Source organism: Chaetodon trifascialis, chromosome 14 (assembly GCF_039877785.1).
Source record: "Chaetodon trifascialis isolate fChaTrf1 chromosome 14, fChaTrf1.hap1, whole genome shotgun sequence".
Taxonomy (NCBI): Eukaryota; Metazoa; Chordata; class Actinopteri; order Chaetodontiformes; family Chaetodontidae; genus Chaetodon; species Chaetodon trifascialis.
Window position 1 is genome coordinate 14,751,460 of NC_092069.1, and position 21,097 is coordinate 14,772,556.

The 21,097-nt window shown below is 42.6% G+C and overlaps 3 protein-coding genes across 6 annotated transcripts in view; 2 read left to right on the top strand and 1 right to left on the bottom strand.

Moving 5' to 3' along the window:
- Positions 1 to 236: 236 nt before the first annotated feature.
- mis18bp1 (MIS18 binding protein 1) lies at positions 237 to 6,657 on the top strand. 2 transcript variants are annotated; one of them, XM_070979390.1, is made up of 16 exons: positions 237 to 1,194; positions 1,297 to 1,434; positions 1,547 to 1,848; positions 2,076 to 2,149; positions 2,307 to 2,428; positions 2,569 to 2,659; positions 2,766 to 2,887; positions 3,172 to 3,317; positions 3,440 to 3,509; positions 3,594 to 4,296; positions 4,397 to 4,575; positions 5,171 to 5,310; positions 5,417 to 5,559; positions 5,644 to 5,731; positions 5,820 to 5,874; positions 6,071 to 6,657. In XM_070979390.1, the coding sequence occupies exons 1-16, from the start codon at positions 306 to 308 to the stop codon at positions 6,169 to 6,171; spliced, it is 3,363 nt and encodes a 1,120-aa protein (XP_070835491.1). In that variant the 5' UTR covers positions 237 to 305; the 3' UTR covers positions 6,172 to 6,657. The 2 variants fall into 2 exon arrangements, with proteins under 2 accessions (XP_070835491.1, XP_070835490.1); XM_070979389.1 differs by having other exon boundaries at positions 306 to 1,194; positions 1,297 to 1,438; positions 1,551 to 1,848.
- An 849-nt stretch (positions 6,658 to 7,506) lies between these two features.
- The window catches only part of tpp1 (tripeptidyl peptidase I), a 41,051-nt gene continuing 27,460 nt past the window's right edge, over positions 7,507 to 21,097 (top strand). The window contains exons 1-13 of one of the 3 annotated variants that reach the window (XM_070979924.1): positions 7,507 to 7,756; positions 8,239 to 8,316; positions 8,805 to 8,944; positions 9,197 to 9,347; positions 9,768 to 9,889; positions 10,005 to 10,192; positions 10,323 to 10,521; positions 10,911 to 11,099; positions 11,628 to 11,700; positions 11,878 to 11,998; positions 12,080 to 12,241; positions 12,818 to 12,943; positions 13,474 to 15,321. In XM_070979924.1, the coding sequence (XP_070836025.1) occupies positions 7,746 to 7,756; positions 8,239 to 8,316; positions 8,805 to 8,944; positions 9,197 to 9,347; positions 9,768 to 9,889; positions 10,005 to 10,192; positions 10,323 to 10,521; positions 10,911 to 11,099; positions 11,628 to 11,700; positions 11,878 to 11,998; positions 12,080 to 12,241; positions 12,818 to 12,943; positions 13,474 to 13,614 (1,701 nt within the window). In that variant the 5' untranslated portion in view covers positions 7,507 to 7,745 and the 3' untranslated portion in view covers positions 13,615 to 15,321. Of the gene's footprint in view, positions 7,757 to 8,238; positions 8,317 to 8,804; positions 8,945 to 9,196; positions 9,348 to 9,767; positions 9,890 to 10,004; positions 10,193 to 10,322; positions 10,522 to 10,910; positions 11,100 to 11,627; positions 11,701 to 11,877; positions 11,999 to 12,079; positions 12,242 to 12,817; positions 12,944 to 13,473; positions 15,322 to 21,097 lie in introns of those variants that run through there. The other 2 variants (XR_011603052.1, XM_070979925.1) reach the window with 2 other exon arrangements.
- yy1a (YY1 transcription factor a) lies at positions 15,136 to 20,320 on the bottom strand. The gene is made up of 5 exons (XM_070979933.1): positions 19,694 to 20,320; positions 18,208 to 18,358; positions 17,779 to 17,839; positions 17,348 to 17,506; positions 15,136 to 17,180 (listed from the first exon to the last, which is right to left on the bottom strand). The coding sequence occupies exons 1-5, from the start codon at positions 20,190 to 20,192 to the stop codon at positions 16,998 to 17,000; spliced, it is 1,053 nt and encodes a 350-aa protein (XP_070836034.1). The 5' UTR covers positions 20,193 to 20,320; the 3' UTR covers positions 15,136 to 16,997.

Consider the following 21,097-nt stretch of genomic DNA (forward strand, 5'->3'; position numbering starts at 1 on the left):
TCAACAAAATGAAATTTAGACAAATCGCATCTTAGGACATATGGATATATCCCCTGGCAACTCTACTATATGTTCTTTGTTTATACACTGTTTCTGTATACTTAACTGTTATTTATTATTTTCAATAAAATGTTACTAAAAAAACAAAAAACAAACCGCAACTTTCCCATGAACTTTATTGATTGGACAAACATGCGGAAATGACGTAGTGACGTAGCAGTACGTCATGGGTTTCTACACAAAGGCGGCAGTAATGAGAAATTTGAAAATTGCTGGCTAGCGAGCTAGCTGCTAGCATACCTCGGATGTATAATAACAAGTTTTATTCCCCCGCTAAAATGGCGTCGTATCATCATTTATTACAACACGAAAAAACGCGGTTGGAATCTCCTGCCAAAGTGTTTGCTAAACTGAAATCCAAGGTGCAGAAAGAGGGGATGTGCGCAAACGACGGGATTGTAACGAGCAGAGATCGGCAGTGTAACGTTGGCGAGAAACATGGAGGAGACTTTAAGTCGCCCAGGAGCAGAACAGAGAGCACCTGGATAACCGGTGAGTTCAAGGAGAATCAGAGGTTCGGTTCATATCACAATGAAGCGCGGGCCTTGACCCTCTCGCCCATATCGAGTCCTCAGAAAACCTACGGGTACTCAGACATCAACAACAAGCCCGTGGAGGAAATGCCCCCCGTGGCTGCAACAGGACATGGATTCACACCAAGAAGAGGAGCCTTCCTGGACTCAACAGCTGTTCCTCGTCCCCTCTCTCCGATCTGCAGACAGCAGATCCACACAGAACCAACTCACATCGGAGACTTGGATGGTTTCGTTGTGACCAGCAGAACTCCAGTAAAGACACAGCCAGTAGAAAATGACTGTGTGATGAGTGTGTTCGAAGAGGAGTGCGCTCCTCGTATGTCCGCAACCTATAATTTTTCCCCCATGAGGAAGAGGTTGAGGAAGAGAAAATGGGAGCCACGGGGGTTCAACAACGTCATCAGCAGCATAAAGGAGATCAACGGTGAAGCCTTGATTCAGCCACAGAGAAGGAGACCCTCCAGTGAGGATGACACCCACAACAACACCTGCGTGGATGATCTGGGCCATGTGAGAGGAATCTCTGCCGGCTGTTCAGAGATGAGCCAGTTCACCCATGAACCCCTGTTCCCACCACCGAGACCCTCCGCAAAGAAACGTGAGATTGTATTGATGCTGTTTTTTCTAAGTGCAGCCCTTTTGCCTTTGTCCTCATTTAGGGACAGAATCTGACTGGTGCCTCTTTGCTGTTTTTGAACAGGTTGTTATTTTTTTACGGAAAAAGTCCCTCTGATGTCTCCAGCCAAGATGTTTGCTTACATGAAGGAAAGAGAAGGCAGAGCGGAGCAGCAGGAAGTCCACAACATGAGCAGCAGCAGGAGGCATCTCTTTAATGGGGGTGAGTATGTTCTGAATCCTGCAAAGTGAGGCCTTTCGTTCAAGCTGTGTATGTATGGATTTTTCTGTGTCACATCTGATGTTTGTTTTGTTGTTTACACTCTTTTCTATAGGCAGTGCCCATCCAACCAGAGATACAGCTCCCTCCAACACTCACAACACGTGTGAGAGGGAGGATGTTGCCTTTCGAAGTGTCCCAGAGAGTGTGACTTCTGTCAGCCGGTCCAGAGTAGAGTTATCTGACAGCCAATCAGCTACAGATTCCTCTGAGGACATCCCAGTCCCTGCTGCGCCGTCGCAACCCGTTTTGCTGGAAGACCCGCTCGTACTCAACTCGCCGCGGATCTCCATACCTCAGAAAAACGAGGCCGTGTTCAAACGCAACAGATGGTCCCATGCCACAAAATTCCCAAGTGTGAGTAGAAATGTATTTTAAATTAATGTAAGTCTGGTGAAAGGGGTGATGGTAACGGTTAGGGAACATAAGATTGATTGAAAATGTAAAACCAGAGCACAGATCAGTTCAAGCGTCAGGCACGTTTTAGCTCAAGTGGGAAATGGAAATCAGCTATAGTTTGTCTTCTCTTTGGCAGTTTGGTCTGCTGTTCCTCACTGGACTTGTGTTTTCCTGTTTTTTGACAGGAGAGTGTGATTTATCTCAGAAAGTGGTTCCTGAGGAGGAATCGTAAGGGCCTGTTTGTCGATGGAATCCACAGGTGAATATTTGTCAACACGTCATGATTCAACACAATGCAATCACAGCTGATCATTTCAGATTACTCACCCAGCTCCTGTCCCGTGGGACAGACGCTTTGGATTCCAGACTTTTGTGTGGTTTAAAGTGAAAACCTTTTTCTTGTCTTTTCCACCCAGGGAGGACAACATACCATGGAACAGCAACATCATCGTGGACAGGGTTTCTAAGTCTGTGCTGAGGAGCATCTCCGGCAGGGTTTACATCTTGGTTGGCAAGATGAACTTGGGTGTTGACTCTGGTTAGTCAGACTCTGTGTGGGTGGATATTTTCCACTGAGAATATGTTTCAGTTTGCCAGGAAGAAGTCAAAAAGTTCATAAATGTAGACATATTACATGGACTGATATTCTTTTTCTTTTATCTCACTTTTCACCTGCAGTGTTTCCCAAGTGGCTGTTGAAGAAGTTTGCTAATGGTTTTCCTTCAGACTGGAAGGCACTTTATGAAAAGTTTCTGTCAAACTCAACAGAGTAAGAATAGTTATTTTAAGCATGATGTGGAATGACTCTTGAGTGTTTGAAAGCCTTATCCACAAATAGTTGAATAAATTTAGAGCTGAATTTTGTTCTGTTGTAGCGACACCAGCGGAGAAACAAAGAGGAACAGTGAAAGCAGAGGCATCGTGGCAAAGACAAACTCTGAGGCATCGTCCATCAACCGTTCTGTGATGCGACCAAGGCAGAAGCCTCTGAAGACACGTAAGTACAAGAGAGACGCTTTATTCAGCAGCCGCACAAATAAATGCTCTGTACAAGAACATCTGAGAACGTCAGGACCTCGTGTGTATATATATGATCAGCGTTGCCATCCCTAGAGCCACTAGCATGGCTAAAAATTACAGCTCGTGTTTCAGATCACGATTTTTGTTGCCACGTTCACGCTTTATCTCTGGTAGTGCATTCATTTACGGATCTGAATCCATGGAAGCTGCGCGAAAGGACCCTTTGGTCACCACATATGTTTATTCTCTTCCCTTCTCCAGCTGATTCCTTGACTTCTACAAAAATGTCTCGAAGTGGTCGCGTCATCAAGCCTCCTCTGGAGTACTGGAAAGGAGGGAGAGTCATTCTGGATGCAGACATGAATGTTACCATCCATGAATGTTACAACACCCCCACCTGCAACCCTGTAAGCACCTAAAGTTTCAGCTCACACAAGTTCATAATAATCCAGAGTCATTGTTTGTCCATGAGGGCCAGTAGTTTTGACCATGCACAAACAAATAACATGACTGTGTTTACATCCCACAGGAGATCACTACAACAGTGTCTGCGAGGGTGTCACAGAAACCTGCCCATGTGTTCCTGCCCTGCAGCAAAGGTAAGAATAATGAGGAAATGTAGTTTTAGGACTGTGAGCTAAGTTATAAGTTGCATGCTAACATGCTGTCCTCTGTGTTTGCAGGCCGTAAGCAGTGTGCATCATCCAGCAACGAAGAGGCATCAGTACCACTGAGGAGGGTGAAGGCTCCACCCCGCAAGAGCAGCAGAGCCAAAGATAACCCTGACAAGAAGGCCTCTTACTCACCTGAACCTCCCGTGGAGACACTTAGCACACCTGAAGAGAGGCCTGGCAGACGGACAAGGTCCAGGCAAAGGCGTTCAGTGGAGGAGAGAGCATTAAGCAAACCTGAGAAGTCTTCAACACGGTCAAAAAAGATGCAAGACACCATAAGGCCTTCAGTGAGCATCTCAGGACGCAAACGGGCGGTCAAAGTATCGCCGGAATCTCCCACTGTTAGTGACAAAACATCACAGGATCAGTCATCAGGTGCCGACTTTTCCATCAGGAGAAAGACGAGAGGGAAGGGAGCGCACAGGAAGGGAGGCGAGAAGTCACAGCCAGGCCGCCTGTGTCTGTCGAGCAAGTCATCAGAGTCCTCTGAGGAGAGCGGGACGGAACTGAGGAGGAGGACCAGAGTGAGGAAGAATAGACATGCTGCACAAACACAAACAAAACAGAGCAAACGCACCAACACATCACAACCTGCAAAGCCTCAGTCGACGCAGTCCAGCAGGAAACACAGGACAGACAAAAACAACACACTGATTCCACAAGAGCAAGACGAGGACAAGTGGACCGAGGCAGAGCTCGTGAAGCTGCAAGAGTAAGCTTTGTCTACCTACAAAATGGGAAAGCAGCATTTTGCAGAGTTTGAGTAGCATCTTTCCCTATCGTAACCTCGTATGTCCATGTGTGTTCTCCAGGGCCATGTCCTTCTATCCTAAGCACATGGCAGGCTACTGGGCAAAGGTTGCCAGGCTCGTCGGGACACGCTCTGCAGAGGAGTGCCACAATCAGCACACATCCCAGGGAACCTCAAAGACTCCGGCCAAGAGAGCCAGGAAACCCAGAAAGAAAAAGGTGGAAGCACCAAAGGATGCAGGTAGAGAAAGGTCTTTGATTGGGATGTGGATTGTGTAGCCTTGAAAGTGAATTGATTTAGCGTTGCACTCCTGTAACACTGTGAGACTCAGGATGGATTGTTTACAGAAAGCATCAAAATCAATGCAGCAGAATCAGAGATATTAATTTATTTTCTTCCACATGTTCTTGGTCCTTGTCAAAACCTGGAGCCTACATTACCCACAATACAACTCGACTGTAGACAGTAGGGTTGGAGATTTGGGTTTGTTATGCTCATAGTGGCTGATGTACCTGCTAGCCTCAAGCAGAGAGGAGCCTCCTGTAGACTGTTTTAAAGACCTGATTTTAGGTTTCCAACTAATAATTGTTTTCATTATTGAGTAATCAATTGAGCGAATGATAAGGAAGTCTTCTGGTCTTTAGTTGTTTAAGGTGATGTCCTTAACTGTCTTGCTTTGTCCAACAAACAGTCCAAAAACCAAAGCCACTCAGTTTACTCTCACTTAAGAGGGAATGAAACTCGACACTTTGATAACTGAAATGATCTAAATGTCTTAGCTAAAGAGTGGATGTGCTTCACTGCAGAGCTTTGATCAGCTCTTCTCTGTGACTAGTTACAGATCATGCTGTGATATCTGCCCGAGCGGGGACCTTAAAGAGGAAGCAGCAGGTGCGTCACTTCCTGGAGAACATGCCCAGAGAAGACGTTGACGACGTCTTCAGCTCTGCGTACATGCAGAATAAACGGGTTGAGGTTTGTCTCTTTCTGTGCTTTTGTCTTCAGCAGAAATAATAAGCGACTGTGACGCTGTTACACAGTGCATGATAACTGCTCCCCTCGTGTCTCTCTTGATGAACAGATGCCCTCCATGTGTCCCAGTGACGAGCATGACTTCACATTGTCAGACCTGGAGCCCATGACCCCCATGTCGACGGGGTTCCCCGAAGTCAAGACTCCTCAGTGTCTGCATATTACTCCCGGCATGATGGGCTCTCCCAACAGGTGAATGCCGCTGACTTCTGCATTCTAGCTCCTAAGAATCGATTGAAATGCAATAGCTAACTTGCCTCCCGCTTGATTTCAAAGGAGCAATGACGACAAGTACGTCTTTCAACTCCAGAAGAGGATGAAAAAACGTCAGTTTAATGTCTGCAAACCTGCTGCTCCTTCAAAGGTACTAATGATCAGATTCTTGTCATCTCAGAGTACATGGATTATTCATTTTTTGTTGTAAAAATAATTTCCTTCTATGTTTCTTTCAGCGCTTCACGCCCACGCCATCAGTTAAACGAACAATGAGGAGATGTGCAAACACAGGTAGGGTGTCCTGAGCTGCTCGTGAGAGGAGACAAAACGAAACGATACTAATTTGACCAAGTTTATGTTGCATTTTCCAGAAATGAGCTGAACGTTTCAAAGCTGTAATTGAACTCTGAAAGCAGTTTTTGCCACATTTCTTCTATAACCCAAGTCTTGTTCCTTAACACACTCTGTTTTTTCCCTTTTTCACTAGAAAATGACACCTTTGTTGTTTGGGAGATGTTCCCAGGAAACGACGGAGCGCTGTCTGAAAGCGGGGAGGAAGAGGATTTTTACTTCTCAGACAATGACTGAGTGGATCTGAAATGTAACGTCATTGAAAATAAAATAAAAAATCTTAATTATTCAGAGATTAAAATCAGTGGAGCTGAGCAGAGATGTGACTCTTAATTCATCACATGTAAACAATGAAACAGTTGAATTTTTGCTTCCCAGCCTTTTATGTTTTTTAACGTTTAAACTCAGGATTTAATCTCATCAGTGTGAAACAAACACAGGCTATGGTTGATAATTAGCCACAGTCATGGATTTGAAGCTTTTAAACATACCCTGCACTAGAGGATATGAACATGTAAACACATTTTTGATTTGAAATTACGTGGCCTTTTCTGATCAATGCATTGTTGGGAATTGTTCTACAGATAAAAGCACAAGATGCTGTCATAAACACACTTGTGCTCCTGTTTTCCAGTATGTGCCTGTAAATATAGTTTTTGTTTCAAGTCCTCGCTCCAAGAGTCAGTTGTAACTATTCTTTTAATAAACATTCTTTAATTCGTGATTATGGTTTATTTGTTTACATTATATTATAGATTATGGAAATGGTTGATTTGTAGGATGTGTAGAGATTAAAAAGATTTAAGTGAAAATCCAAGAAGAGACAGGAAGATAAACATTGTGCAACAGAAGTTGTTCTTTTTCTGGAAATTATTTATTAGCAATAACGACTTAAGATGTGCCATTTTGTCTTCAAAGGATGCCCTCATTTACAATAATACAACGTGGACACAATTTAACAAAGCATTTCACAAAAACTAGAATTAAATGACACCAGAGGTGACAATTAACAAAACAAAAAAGTCAATAAATCAGGATATCATGCTCCAAGCAGAGCATGAAAATTGATCGTTCATACATAGATTATAGTGAGTCAGTCAGTGATAGCTTTAAGTTATAAAGTCAGAAAACAGAATTATGGGTGTGTTATTATGGACATGTACAACTGATCCTATAATAAGAGGACACAGCATTTTTGAGCAGGTAAACTGTCATCTGTGTCTGCACCTGCAAAAAGAGGATCATCTCTGAGCACATGCACCTTCCTCATGAGGTCATTATTCTGACATTTGAGATGAAGGTGTTGGTGGCCCTCCCTGACACTGGGGCCATGGTTATGTCTTAGGCCCTGGTCTTTTGGAGGCTCCTGCAGGACATCTTCTCGATGACAGTGATCATCTGCTCTGGTTCAAGTGTATTTGGACGACAGAATGATGACAGCACACATACAGCACCGCATACAGTATGAGTCACTGATCTGACTCATCTCACCCACATCTGCCCGATAAAGCCCAAAATAGCAGAGAGAGGAAGGCTGCTGCTGACATTAAAGTCAAAGTCAACTTTATTGACAATTTCGCCAAACGCACTGGACACACAGGTCGAGTCTCTCACAGTGAGTCTAAAAACATGAGCTAAATAAGGCATAGAGATCTTCATAAAAAAAAAAATACTAAACATGGCTGAATGTGCTCCAACTAAATTCGCGCACGAGCACTGGGAGAATTTTTGAATAACAGTCACGTGAAACCGCGTCACGTGACTGCTGCGTCTTTAACTGCCTGCCACCGGACACAGCAGCAGAGGACGCGATGGACTCACTGTGAGTGCTTTGGACAAGTTCGTAGTTGTGTATTTTTAATGAGACAAGCAGGAAAGAAAGCTCTCAGATAACTTAAACTCTATTTTTTAAAGATGTCCTTTAATGTCGCGCGACTTGCATTTAGTTTCATTGTTTGTTTGCGGTGACCTAGATAGCCACCAGCTAACACAGCAGGTGTTTAACAACGTTAAAACGACTGGAAATAACGTGTGTCTTTGTCGGAAGAGTTAGCAAAGCCTTGTATGTGTGTGTGTGTGTGTGTGTGTGTGTGTGTGTGTGTGTGTGTGTGTGTGTGTGTCTGTCTGTCTGTCTGTCTGTCTGCGTTTAGTTTGAGCTGCTAAGCTAAGTCACGCCGAGGCTTTGCGCTGAGGAAACGCTGAACGAGTCAGGACGTGTTTGCTGTGTTTTCCAGCTGTTTTCACACATGTATGAACCTCTGTTTGTGTGAATGTTCTGCTCTAATGTTTCCTCTCTCCTTCCAGCAGACTGACCTTCTTCGTCCCCTTGTTGTTCAGCCAGGTGGTCTGGAGTGGATATCTGGAATATAACCAAGATGTCCTGTGAGCAAATCCACTTAAAGAGCCATTCTCTAATCTCTGTGTCATTTCATAAATCATGTTTGCATCTCTCCTTGTTCAAAGTCAAGTTTTTTGACTGTTTTTCATAAGCACAGATCAGTCTCGACAGCCCAAACATGCAGTGAAGACTAATATATAAAAAGGGAAATCCTTAAAATATTCTCACAGTGTGCTTAATTTGTCTGGAAAACTTAAGCAATTTGCAAACATTATCACATTATCAGTGTGTGAGTCATTTTGAAGGAACTCACATTTTGGGGATTTTACCACACTGAGCAGTTCAGCTTTGTTTCCACGGCCTGTGATGTCTTCCTTTTTTGAAAACCATGTAAAGAGCTCATGAGCTGCACTACACAGTGGCACAAAATTTGGAAAACTGATCTACGAGGGGAAGGTGATGTTTCAATGTAATCAGTCAAGTGTTTTGTTTTTTCCAGTAAAGATATTGAAGAGTTCTTCTCTTACCTCAGGATACCAGAGGACTGGACTCATGTGGGTCGGGTCGACCCCACAGAGGACCTGGAGCTGACCTTTGCCCTGAAGCAGCAAAACGTCGACCTGCTGGAGGAGACACTAAGACTAGTGTCAGACCCTGACTCAGCACAATATGGTATGGCTGTCTGATAATCAGGTTGTCCTGAAGTAGCCCTAAAAATCCAGGGGCTAAAAAGAATCTGCGTACATACCGAGGGGTTTGCGTGTCCAGTGTTTTCTATTCCTGTCCCTCGTAATGTGCAGCATGCTCTGCACTGCATGTGAACTGAACTGCTCTGTGAAAGGGGTTTAAAACAGACTCACCTGACAGTCTCTCACCTTTGGTCTCTTTCTATGGAGTGACAGAGGTGTGTTTTGTCCTCCGCAGGTAAATACCTCACCCTGGAGGGAGTGTCCTCCCTCGTGCGTCCGTCTGAACTGACCCAGAAGGTGGTGCGTCACTGGCTGCAGAGGCATGGGATTACAAACTGCCTAACTGTTCGCACTCAGGACTTTTTACAGTGCAGCATGACTTCAGAGTAAGCATATTTTTTCTAGGCAGCGTTTGTTTTGCTTACTTGACAGTAATTTTTATTTGCTCATGACACAGTTCAGAGGAAAAGGACATCTTCTGCTACCTCTTTTATGTTAACCGTGCCCTTATCTCATGATATGGTTCCTCTTTCTGTGGTTATTGGTTGAATCAAATCAACTTTGAACTGCAGGCTTGTAAAATTCATAAATCTAGGCCAAGGTTATTAGATCTTAAAAAAACAAACGCCTCGCTCTAAACCCCGGCCCCCGGTTTCACTTCCTGGTTGTAGTTTAACACCTGGAGTCACATCAGTTTTGCATGTAATCAAAATTCGTTTCTTAAACATTTATACCTTTAATCACATGTGTTTACATGTGGACTTGTTGAATTTTAGGCTGTGTCTGTTTTTGTTTGGTGTTTTAAGGGTTGCAGAGACGCTGCTTCCAGGCAGCAAGTTCCACCGTTACACCAGAGACAGTTATTCTCTGGTGAGGTCTTCAGCTCCGTATTCTGTTCATGATGATGTTCACCAGCACCTGGACTTTGGTGAGATCAGTTCTTAAGGCTGTGAAATGTTCAGCTGTCATCTGTGATTGCTGTATGTGTAGGTATGTAGGATCTGTGCTCACATTGCTGGATGTGTTTGTGTGTGTTTCCACAGTTGGAGGGCTTCACCGCCTCCCTCCTAAAGGGCAGGAGGACTTCGGCAAAGCCTCATCCAGCAGGAGGCAAAAGCAGTCTAAGGCAGGGTTGCACCTGGGAGTGACTCCTGCCATCTTGAGGGAGCGGTACAACCTGACAGCAGCTGATGTGGGAACAGTTAAGAACAACAGCCAGGCAGTAGCTCAGGTGTGACCATCTGAGACTGAGGTCGTAATAAAAAGCGTTGCTGTTCGACATATGTACATCAGCTCAGACACTATTATCCCACCGTACCTTGGTATACTTTTACATGCTCGCTGCCTGTTTTCTCGTTTAGTTCTTGGAGCAGTACTACAGCCCTGTAGACCTGGCTGAGTTCATGATGATATTTGGCCGCAGCTTCAAGCATCTCTCTAAGGTGGACCGAGTGGTGGGCACTCAGGGAAAAGGAAAGGCTGGTCTGGAGGCCAGTCTGGATGTAGAGTACATCATGAGCACGGGGGCCAACATCTCCACATGGGTCTTCACCAATCCAGGTCTGTATGAGAGTGGTTTCAGTGGTGTGAGTGAGTGTGGAGAACTTAAAATGGAGAAACGATAACCGTTGATATTTGTCACTGTGGTGAAATGCCTACCTTCTGATTTTACCTTCTGATGAAATTTTTTTCTCAGTTAAAATAACAGTGATGATAAATCTACAGACACTAACTGTAATCATTTAGACCATTAAGTCCATGCAAGAGGAGGTGAAACAGCATGAAGCAACTAAAAATACATTACTATAATTAGACACTGAAAATAAAGGTAATAGTAAGGGTTCATGAAAAGTAAAAGAAGCAGATTAAAAATAGCAAGTTTTTGGTTGGTCACGGTCTGACCAGTCACATTTAAGCGCCGTCACTCTCATTTCCTCATTGTCCTTCAGGCCGCCACGAGTCCCAGGAGCCTTTCCTCCAGTGGATGGTTTTGCTCAGCAACATGTCTGACCTGCCCTGGGTTCACACCGTCAGCTACGGAGACGACGAAGACAGCCTGTCCACTGCGTACATGATGCGCATCAACACAGAGTTTATGAAGGCTGGTGTCAGAGGAATCTCTCTGCTCTTTGCTTCTGGTCAGTAAAGAGCAGGTCCCATCCACATGCCTTATAGCACACTGACTGTCAGTGAGATAACAAAGCCTTTGCCTGTCTGCAGGACAGCTTTAGACTGATATCTTTGACGTAGCAGACACATTTTTGGTTGACATTTTGTCACTCCGGTTACGTGCAAAGACTGGCCTCACACTTGTCAAAGGCGATATTTGAATGAACAGCGGCTTTAATTGTTTTAACAGCCCGAGAGAGAGGCGATCTAACAAAAACAAGACAGGTTTGGTCTCCTTGGAAACATGTCAACTCACTGTGGCTTTGCTCCATTCTTACTGTCAGTTCATTGTCTCATTGGAAACATGAATATACCCCTCTTGTTTTCTAAAGATACCCATGACCTGGAAAAGCAGGTTTCCATGTTATCTTTCGGCATTTAACCTTTTCCTTAACCGGCCGGCTGTCAGTGAGATATGCTGCATCATCTTCAGTGTTCCTCCTCATGATTAATGAGGACATGTCACATCAGTCTCAGTGGTCTTGTTTCACGTTCAGGTGACAGCGGTGCAGGCTGCAGACATCTGGGTGAAAACCAAAACTCCTTCAGGCCCAGCTTTCCTGCCTCGAGGTAAAACATTTGTACATTTCTGAAAGTAAACCAATTTCTGCTCTGATACTAGCAGACCACTGGGCTTCCAGAAGTCCATCCAACCCTCCTCTTGTATGTTCTCAACTATTCCTCTGCAAATCTTCAAAAGGTTTAGGAAAAGCACCACATATGTAATGTCCTGCATCTTGTTCACAGCCCATATGTGACCACAGTTGGAGGAACCTCCTTCAAGAACCCATTTAAGGTCACGTATGAAGTCACAGATTACATCAGTGGAGGAGGCTTCAGCAACGTCTTCAAGATGCCTGACTACCAGGTAATTATATGAGGTCTCAGCTCTTTTATAGCTCGATTATTGCAGACAGTGTCACTGATGCTGTGTATTTGTGTTCCATAGGCCAGTGCAGTAGATGCTTATCTGAAGACTGTAGGAGCAACACTCCCTCCTGACTCATATTTCAACACCAGCGGCAGGGCCTATCCAGACATGGCCGCCCTGTCTGACAATTACTGGGTGGTTATCAACAGAGTACCCGTCCCCTGGGTGTCCGGGACCTCGGTAAAATATATCACACTTGACCACACTTTGGTGAAAGGAGAACTGAGATGTCAAACAAGTGAAAACTAAAGCTAAAAGCCAGCCGACCAACATGATATAAGCTGAACGAGAGACATAAATGATAAAATCAACAACACAAGTTCATCAAACTCCAGTGTAACTTACAAAGAAATGATAATGATTTGCATAGTTTATAGTTTTCAGGCAGGTTGTTCCAGGGTCTAGAGGCCATGTTGCCTTTCTGTAGTTAAATTGAATTGACATAACACATTTGAATGAATTAAACTGTGCATCGGCTTGTTGATTTCAACGTGAGTGTTAATGGTAGAATGACCGACTAGGAAAACAGGTAAAATAATCAACCAAAAAGGCAATAAAGACATTACAACCTTTCTATCAGTTTACCAGCCAGCCTGAAAACTACAGGTTACAGGATAAATTATATTTAACAGTACTCACCTGATCACGTTTTCACTGTCCAAAGACCATTTATAAGACTATATACTGGAAGTAGTATGAATTGTTCTGATTGTGCATTTCATTGTGCGTCATTTCATCGATTGATCTCCCTTCCAGGCGTCAACCCCTGTGGTCGGAGGCATGCTGTCTCTCATCAATGACCAGCGGCTGCTAAAGGGCCTGCCTGCCCTGGGCTTCCTCAACCCTCGCCTCTACAAGCTCAAAGGAAAGGCTCTATTTGATGTGAGTCAAGTTACTACTAGTTTGTTTTTAGGCTTGATTTATGGAGCGATCTCCATATTGCTACTAACATTTTGGCAGTCATGGTCGTGCTTATTCTCAGACTTATTCTTTTCATTTACTTACATTCAGTGGCCATTTTATTTGGTACACCTGTGCAATCTGTTGTAATTCAATACAACATCTCTGCCATAGATTTACCATGAATGTATGATGTTGCTTTAATTGACATAGTTGGAAATGTTTCTGACTGATGTCATTGTTAAATAGACTGTTGGAACGGACAACATTATATAAAGAGGTTCTTCTAATTTTCTGTCCATATTTTTGAACATGATGGCAGATTATTAGCAACTCCTCAATATGATGCAGTCTGGTCGATAATTAATGTTATTGGGTTACTTTGCTGACTAAGTCCAAGCAGTATGTTTGAACATTTACAAAGACCTCATGCTAAAAGATAGCAGAAGGACACCCCAACACATTTTATAGTCATGTTATTGTTCCTTAATGCCATGCGTCCTTGTCTCTAGGTGACTGAAGGCTGTCATCTGGGCTGTCTGGATGAACAGGTTCAGGGTAAAGGTTTCTGTGCTGCACCATCATGGGACCCTGTTACAGGCTGGGGGACGCCAAACTACCCTGCACTGCTGGCTGCCCTGCTAGCTGAGTGACAAGCTGCAGTTCATTCAACCATCAGGGCAGCTCTGCTCTGAGAGCAGGTACTATATTCACATCCTGATACCAAAGGCAGGACGGTGAAATGGAGGGAAAACAATGCCTACGCTTTAGATCTATGCCTTCTTATTCAGTTCGTTTGAGGTTGAAACAATGTGTTTATTCCACTCTTCAGGAATGTTCTTATCTCATATTCACTTCTGTCCATTTAAGGATGATGCTTGCCTCCCTTTTTGTCAGTACAATTTTGTTTTCTCAAAGGCTTTTAACTGTTTCCTTAATATTTTAGGTCAGGGATAGTGGTGGATTGAGAGTTTTAATGTTATACTGCAGTTGCCTGTTTCTGCTGTTCACTGCATTTTTAACTGACCCAGATTTCTCAGTGGATCTCCTACACAAGCTAACTGCTAAATTCATGCTCCAGCCTACAAAGCAAGGGGATGTGTGGGTAATCTGACTGCTATGCATAAGGACCATAATATAAAATACACACACAATCACCTCTTAGTTGTGCACATAGGACTATTTGAATATATTTTCTAGTATTAATAGTGTCTAACGTTAGATGTCAATCAAAAATCCATATACCAGATGCTAACACTTCACCAGACAGTCTAACATGTAATTGGATACAGCTTTGGTTTGTAGTAAACTGAGATGTGTTTTACCATACTAACCTTCAGGGATGAGCTAGATACTAGTCATCATATTTGCATGCATTTGCAGTGAAACTGAAACATCCAGTATGTGGCTTATGATTAAAAGGACCCTTTAAAAACTTGATTTTACTTTGGTTTGATGACACTTTCTGAAAAAAACCAAATGCACTATAACATGTGGGTTAAAAGTGATTCAGCCATTCTACCCACCATCATTGTTGCACTTGTTTTTATCTTTTAACCTTGTACGTGGTTGAATCAGATGCCTTTAATGTGAGAGACTGCCTGTGCTGTTTGGAGTTTATTAAAACTGGATTTTTATTTGCAAATGTCAGTTGATTGTTTATCTTGAGCGTGAAAGATGTTTTCAAGAAATGCACCAGGTGAAGTGTTGAACAAAAGAAGATACTATGGGATGCTGACTTATGTTTGTTTTTATGTTATTTTTTTTTAAAGAAAAACTGCCAAACATGCGAGCTGCTGCTCATGAATTGTCAGACTTGATGCTACTTCATGTGATCGTAAGCTCAACATCTTTTGGCTGTTGAGGATGTCAGCTTTTTCTGACATTTTATAGAGCAAACAATTCATTGAGAATACAATTTTCAGATATATCAAAAATTAAAAGAATTCAGTTGTAGCCCTGGAATTATACTGCTGTTACTCCTGAAGACCTGATTGTAAGAACTAATAACAGATGAGACCGCAGCTGCTATTTAAAAAGATTAAAACCTTTGAATTTAAGGGCACATTTTGAACTGTCTCTGGTCTGTGTGTGTTTTCTCTAGTACTTCATCTCAGACAGAAATCATTTAAGTGCATTCAGATCCTTGTCACAGAAGTCACTAGCTTAGCTGTAAGATCTCACAAGATGCTTAATTTAAGTTTTAGGATGTGATTAATACATCAATCGTTCATGTGCAGTACACTGAAAAATAAAAAGAGGAATTTGTTTCACTTCCTTGTTTTATTTTCCATTTAACCAGAAGGAAATAAAGAGTTTAGTATGTTTATCAAACAGCTATTAAACTGTTGAGTCAATCTCAGATACTGGTGACCCATTCTGTTAACATTTAGTCACAAATGTGATGCTTATTGCTGATCTTAACAAGAACATTTGCCTTTAAACTGCTGTTTCTATGGTCCTTGTGAAATTATTTAACAATGGGGTTAACATCATGAGCATATTCACTCACTCCATAGGCACAGATTGTTAAAAAGTTACATTCTTATTGTATAAATACTGAGCATTTCTTTTGATAAAATGTCCCTGTATTGCTCTATTTGCTCTATTATCCATGGTTAACATTACTACTATAACGGTTATTATAAACAAATGTGAATTATAGTTTTTTTAAAGCTACAGAAAGCAACAATTGAACATACACAATGCAAAACTGTCTGCCTTTCTACTGCTTCACAGCTAAGTACACAAGTTCAAATGGCAGCAGGAGTCTGTTGCCCTACGAAAGCTCAAACCTCGTATTGCCAGCTCTCCACAGCATGAGCCTCACCAAGGCCCCGGTCCCCCACAACACGTCTTCTCAAAGACACTTTGTGGCCCCAGGACAGAGCGGGGGCAGCACGGACGCCATCTACCTGCAGGATGAGAAGCTACTGTACTACACACACATACCCGGCTGTCTGCCTGCCCGCTCACTCCGTACAGTTTATTCAAAATACATGACAAGTTCTCCAGCGCTGGCATGGTGCTAACATGAAGTGTGGAGCTGGAGAGGTGGGTCTGGCTGTGGAAAAAAAAAGGCTTTCACCATCTGAGGGGACACACATACACATGCATTTGTAGAACAGCCAATAGGAACAGCCGCTCTTTGAAATGACCTGTGATCAGCCAAAGTCTATTGTCAAGGGCTAAATTATGAAAACAGCTGGAGTCTACTTTTCACTCAGACCACTTGTATTACAAAACACTGAAAGATTATTTAGAAATTTTTGACCAATGGTGCCTAAAACAAACTGCCTACCACAGCTTTAATTACAAGAGGACAAATGACAACTTTGTGTTGGTAGTGCAAGGGGAAAACATTTTAATCAGTGATCACTATTGAAAATCACATTGCTATTATGTACATTATTCTGATATTGCCTTGTACAAAATGAAAATATGCAAAGACCTCCCCGATCCCCCCTCAAAACACACTCACATGAAGGGCAAAGGGGGAGGCAAAACAAACTGTGAAACCTCTTCCATCAAGAGCTACAGGGACAATCTGACTACGTACCTTACCACAGAGCTTATGACAAACAGTGTACAATATGCACACTTGGGGGGAGGGGGTGGAGAGTACAAAATTGAAAAGGTGTCACTGCTGAGAATCGATGCAAATTTGTCTATTGCAAAAACTTTGTAACTGGCTGTGTTAAGGTATAAATAAGTTTTTAGGTGCAGATCCATGAATTAACATCTTCAAAAGAAGAAACTGTAAATTGTTCCATCCAGGTAGCGCCAAAGTAGGGAAGGATGCCTGAGGGGGGTCAGGGTTCTCACAAGTTCCGGGTTCAGACCTCCATATGAATATCAAAAAGTTTGAGGAAAAAGTCACTTCTCTGATTAAACCTTTTATCTACCGATGATACAAAGGGGACTTCTTATCTCACAACAAAGCAGGCCACGGGACATTAGTTCATCAAGGAGCGGAGATACGGGTCGAGTCCTCCAGTGTATGGTCACGTCATCATTGGCTGGGTTCAGGGCTGATTCACTGGTTGTTTTTGGCTTTGGCGTGTGTGAGGATGTGAGACTTCAGGTTAGTTGACTGGGCAAATTTTTTGTTGCAGCCATCAAAGGGGCACACATACGGGCGGTCTCCAGTGTGAATACGCACATGTGTGCGCAAGTTAAAGTCCAGAGAGAATCGCTTGCCACAGCCCTCAAAAGTGCACTGGAGACGAGAGAGACTGAGTTAAAGCCACTGCACGTCTGGGCTCACGGATAAACTAACAGTATCATTTTTTCTTTTCCTCCCACTAATAAAGCAAAGTAAAACTACACAACTTTCTACAGAACAAGGAAAATAAAGTGTGACACGCAGGCAGTGCAGGAACTCACCTGGAAAGGTTTCTCTCCTGTGTGTACGAGTTGATGCCTCTTCAGTTTTGAACTCTCAACAAAGGCTTTGCCACACTCTGCACAGACGTGCACACGAGGTCCGTGGGTATGCAAGTGCTTCCTCATCGCTGAGTTGTCCCTGAACATCTTGGTACATCCCTGACAGAGGGAGAAACAAGATGGAGCTAATCACTTGGGACTTATTCACTTTACAGCGTAGCCCTCGCAACTGAATCACATCAGCTCACACTGATTGCTCTTCATACCACTGTAGTGCACACACATCTTCTCAAAAGGTGATGCAATAATTAAGACAAAGAGTATAACTATGCAAGTGTGTATTTATGTGTTTATTCATGTGCATGTATTTAACCATCATCTTTTGCACAGTGCTGCATAAACTGGTGCAATAAACAGAACACAGCACTCACTTTGTGTGGACAGGCTATCGTCCTGGGTGCATCATCTTCTTTTATTTTTCTTGGCTTCATTCTGCAACATAAATAAAAGTGGTCACATCATTATAGACTTTTCACACAACTATCCACATTCTTGAAACAGAATAAGAAAAAACAAACAGCTCTGATGACTTAAAAACAAAATAATCACCCTGATAAAACTTGTATACATAACAGACTGGGCCATACAGTCATTTGATCCCATGTTGCATTCAACACTGTAGAAAAAGCATGTGTTGGTTTAACATTTTGAACTGACTTACTTCTTTCCGCTCTACACTACACAAAGGTAATGTTCCTATAACAAGCTTTTAGCAAACTAGTTTCTCTTCTGAGAACTGTATGAGTACATTTAAATTTTTTTTTACAGCCTGCCATCATAAACACACATCAACCTCTTACCGTGCAAACTCTGCCAGCTGTTTGGGGTCTGACAGGTCAATGCCCGGGATGCCTCCAGGAGGAAGCTTCTTCCCTGTCATGTATTCTGAGTAATCTGGAGGAGAGTTTTCGCCTGTGATTTGCTCCTCGTGGTCTATGTCCTTCTTGTCATCTGAATGAGAGGGACAGGTGTGTTGATAAGTAAAACAGTGCCAGAATGTGAGGAAAGAAATTGATTTAAGCCACTCAGAGCTAAACCTTTATCACATCACCAGCACCCCCACCAGTAACTCATGCAACACTCTCACTGGTTACTTATTTACTACTACGCCGCTTATTTACTACTACGCTGCTTCAATTCAGTCTATTTCACTGCATTTTATTTATTTTTGTGTATTTTATGTATTTTTGGTATATTTTCATTGCATTTTATGTATATTGTATATACGTTTTGAACGCTGACTTTTTAGGCCTGTGAGTTCACTTAATCTTATTTTATTACCTTTCTTCTACACGCGGGTTGCAATGCTAATGTCGTTGACATGTCCATGCTCAATGACAATAAAAGCAATCTTGTATCTTGTAAATAAAACTGTGACAGAAAATACAAGTTTTGGTTATAAAGTTGGTTTTTACAAACACTTACTTTGTAAACACCAAATGTGCGTCATGGTCTTTATTTTAACATAAACAAAGGATTCTAAAAATATTTTAAACTCTGTCTTATTATGGAGTGATAAAAGGGTTACGTGTTTTATATTTTGTCATGTGACTTAAATACAAGCTGTCTGGAAATAACTAACTTTAATTCTGCGCATTTTAAATTCAATTCAATTCAATTTTATTTGTATAGCGCCAAATCACAACAGAAGTTGTCTCAGGACACTTTCCATATAGAGCTGGTACAGACCAAGCTCTTTTATCTACAAAGAAACCAACAATTCAATTAAATAGGTTATCCACAAATAAAATTTAGATATGTCCTTTAAACCATATATAATTTTCTATACAATAATGAAAAACTGGGATAAACGGCCAATGCAAAGCACTAGCAAATACAGGAACTACTTTTAGACATCGGAGCGAGTTCACCTGATCCATGTTAACACTGAATGTGTATTTAAAGCCTCGGCAGTGTAAAGTATGAGGGGTTCCTGAAGGCACCACCGCCGTTACAGTTGAACTGAACTGCGCCACAGCGGCCTAGCGGAGCCAGCTGCACTCGCTCCCACTCTCGCCGCCATCTTCGTCGGCCAAATAAACGCCATTTTTTCGGGCCGCCATACTTTCTAGACCGGGGAAATATGGCGGCGCCCATCGACACATAAAACATGGCTTCCCATAAAAACAAAAACATTTCAAATGAAGTTTAAGTGGCTCGGAGATGGGAAATAAGTCCAACTTAAGCGGAGGACAAGGCCCCAGCTGGGCCAAGTCACACGGCACACACGCTGAGAACAAAGCGAGGAACCAGCTTGCTGGAATTCACACAGGACGCTGAACTTACCCGATGCCCACATAGTAACTGAAAACTCCCCCTCCAAAGTCTTTATCTGGACCTGCTTCTGCTCCCATTTTCTGCCCATTTCTCCCCCGCTCAGATAGCTCTTTTTGCCCGCTTTCTTTCCGCTTCCAGCCTTCTTCATCCGGCCTGTCGAGGAGCTTTTCCCGGCGACAGTAACCAGAGTCTGTTCGATAAAGTCCTCCTCCACGGCGGGCACTGGGATGAGGATTTGCTCCTCAAAACCGTCATCTGTGTGCAGTTCAGAGTCATCCTCGCCCACCACTTCTTCTCTTGTTTGCACCAGAATCACCTCTTGGTGCGGGTGAATCGAGTTTGGATCATCCGTGTCAAGAGGCTGTAAGGCGATCATGGGCTGGTGTTCACCGTCGTCTCCAACAACTGTTGTCTCGATTGTCTCTACTTCGATTTCGTGTAGTTCCACTATTTCGGCTGGCATTTCTGACCCGTCCGTCTCTATGTACAGGGTGTCCCCCGATGCCATGATAAATGTTGTATTTCCTCCCAGTTACAAGCTATTTTCACACTCTCGCTTTCCCTGCTGTCTTCACCCAGCGTTCCTCCTCCCTCTCCGACAACAACTCTACACTCGTGTACTCTCGTCGCCACAATGATCCAGTTTTGAAGTCTCGCGTGATTTCGATTTAAAAGTCCAGTGTAAATGTGGAACATTAAGTGCGGCGTCTTATTTCTTAATTAGACAATAAATTAAGGCCATAAATGGACCGAAATGAATGTATGATACTAATTATCTATAGGGAAAATGTTCTAATGGTCATATTAATAATAATAATACGTGGTCGGCTAATGCTTCAACATAATATGACTGACAACTCACTTCATTGTAAATGAAGACTATAGACGAGAGACTTGCCCAACATTTCAGCTCCTTTAGTTGAACCATTTGATATGCAATTGCAAATTAAAGTTACGTATAATGGCTGTTTTCATTGTTGAATAATATGCCAATTATTTGTTTGATCATTTGAGTAAGTACTGCCAAAAAAGAAGAAGAAGAAGAGGAGGAAGAAGAAAGAAAGAAAGAAAGAAAGAAAGAAAGAAAGAAAGAAAGAAAGAAAGAAGGCCGAGGCGACACATTTTAGGGTTTGTCTGAGCAACAGTCAAAACCGAAAAGATATTCAATGCACGATATAAAACACAGAAAAGCAGCAAATTCTCACATTTCAGACGCTGGAACCAACCATTTTTGCTTAAATAAATGACGACTTAAAATGATTAATCGATTTTCAAAATTGATGTATATTAACTGAGTTTTATATAAACGTAATGGTGCAAATCAATACACTTCATCTTACAAGAGTGATATTATAATATTATTTCTGTGGTTTCACTTATATTCTAACAATTTCATTGACATTTTAAGCCTAC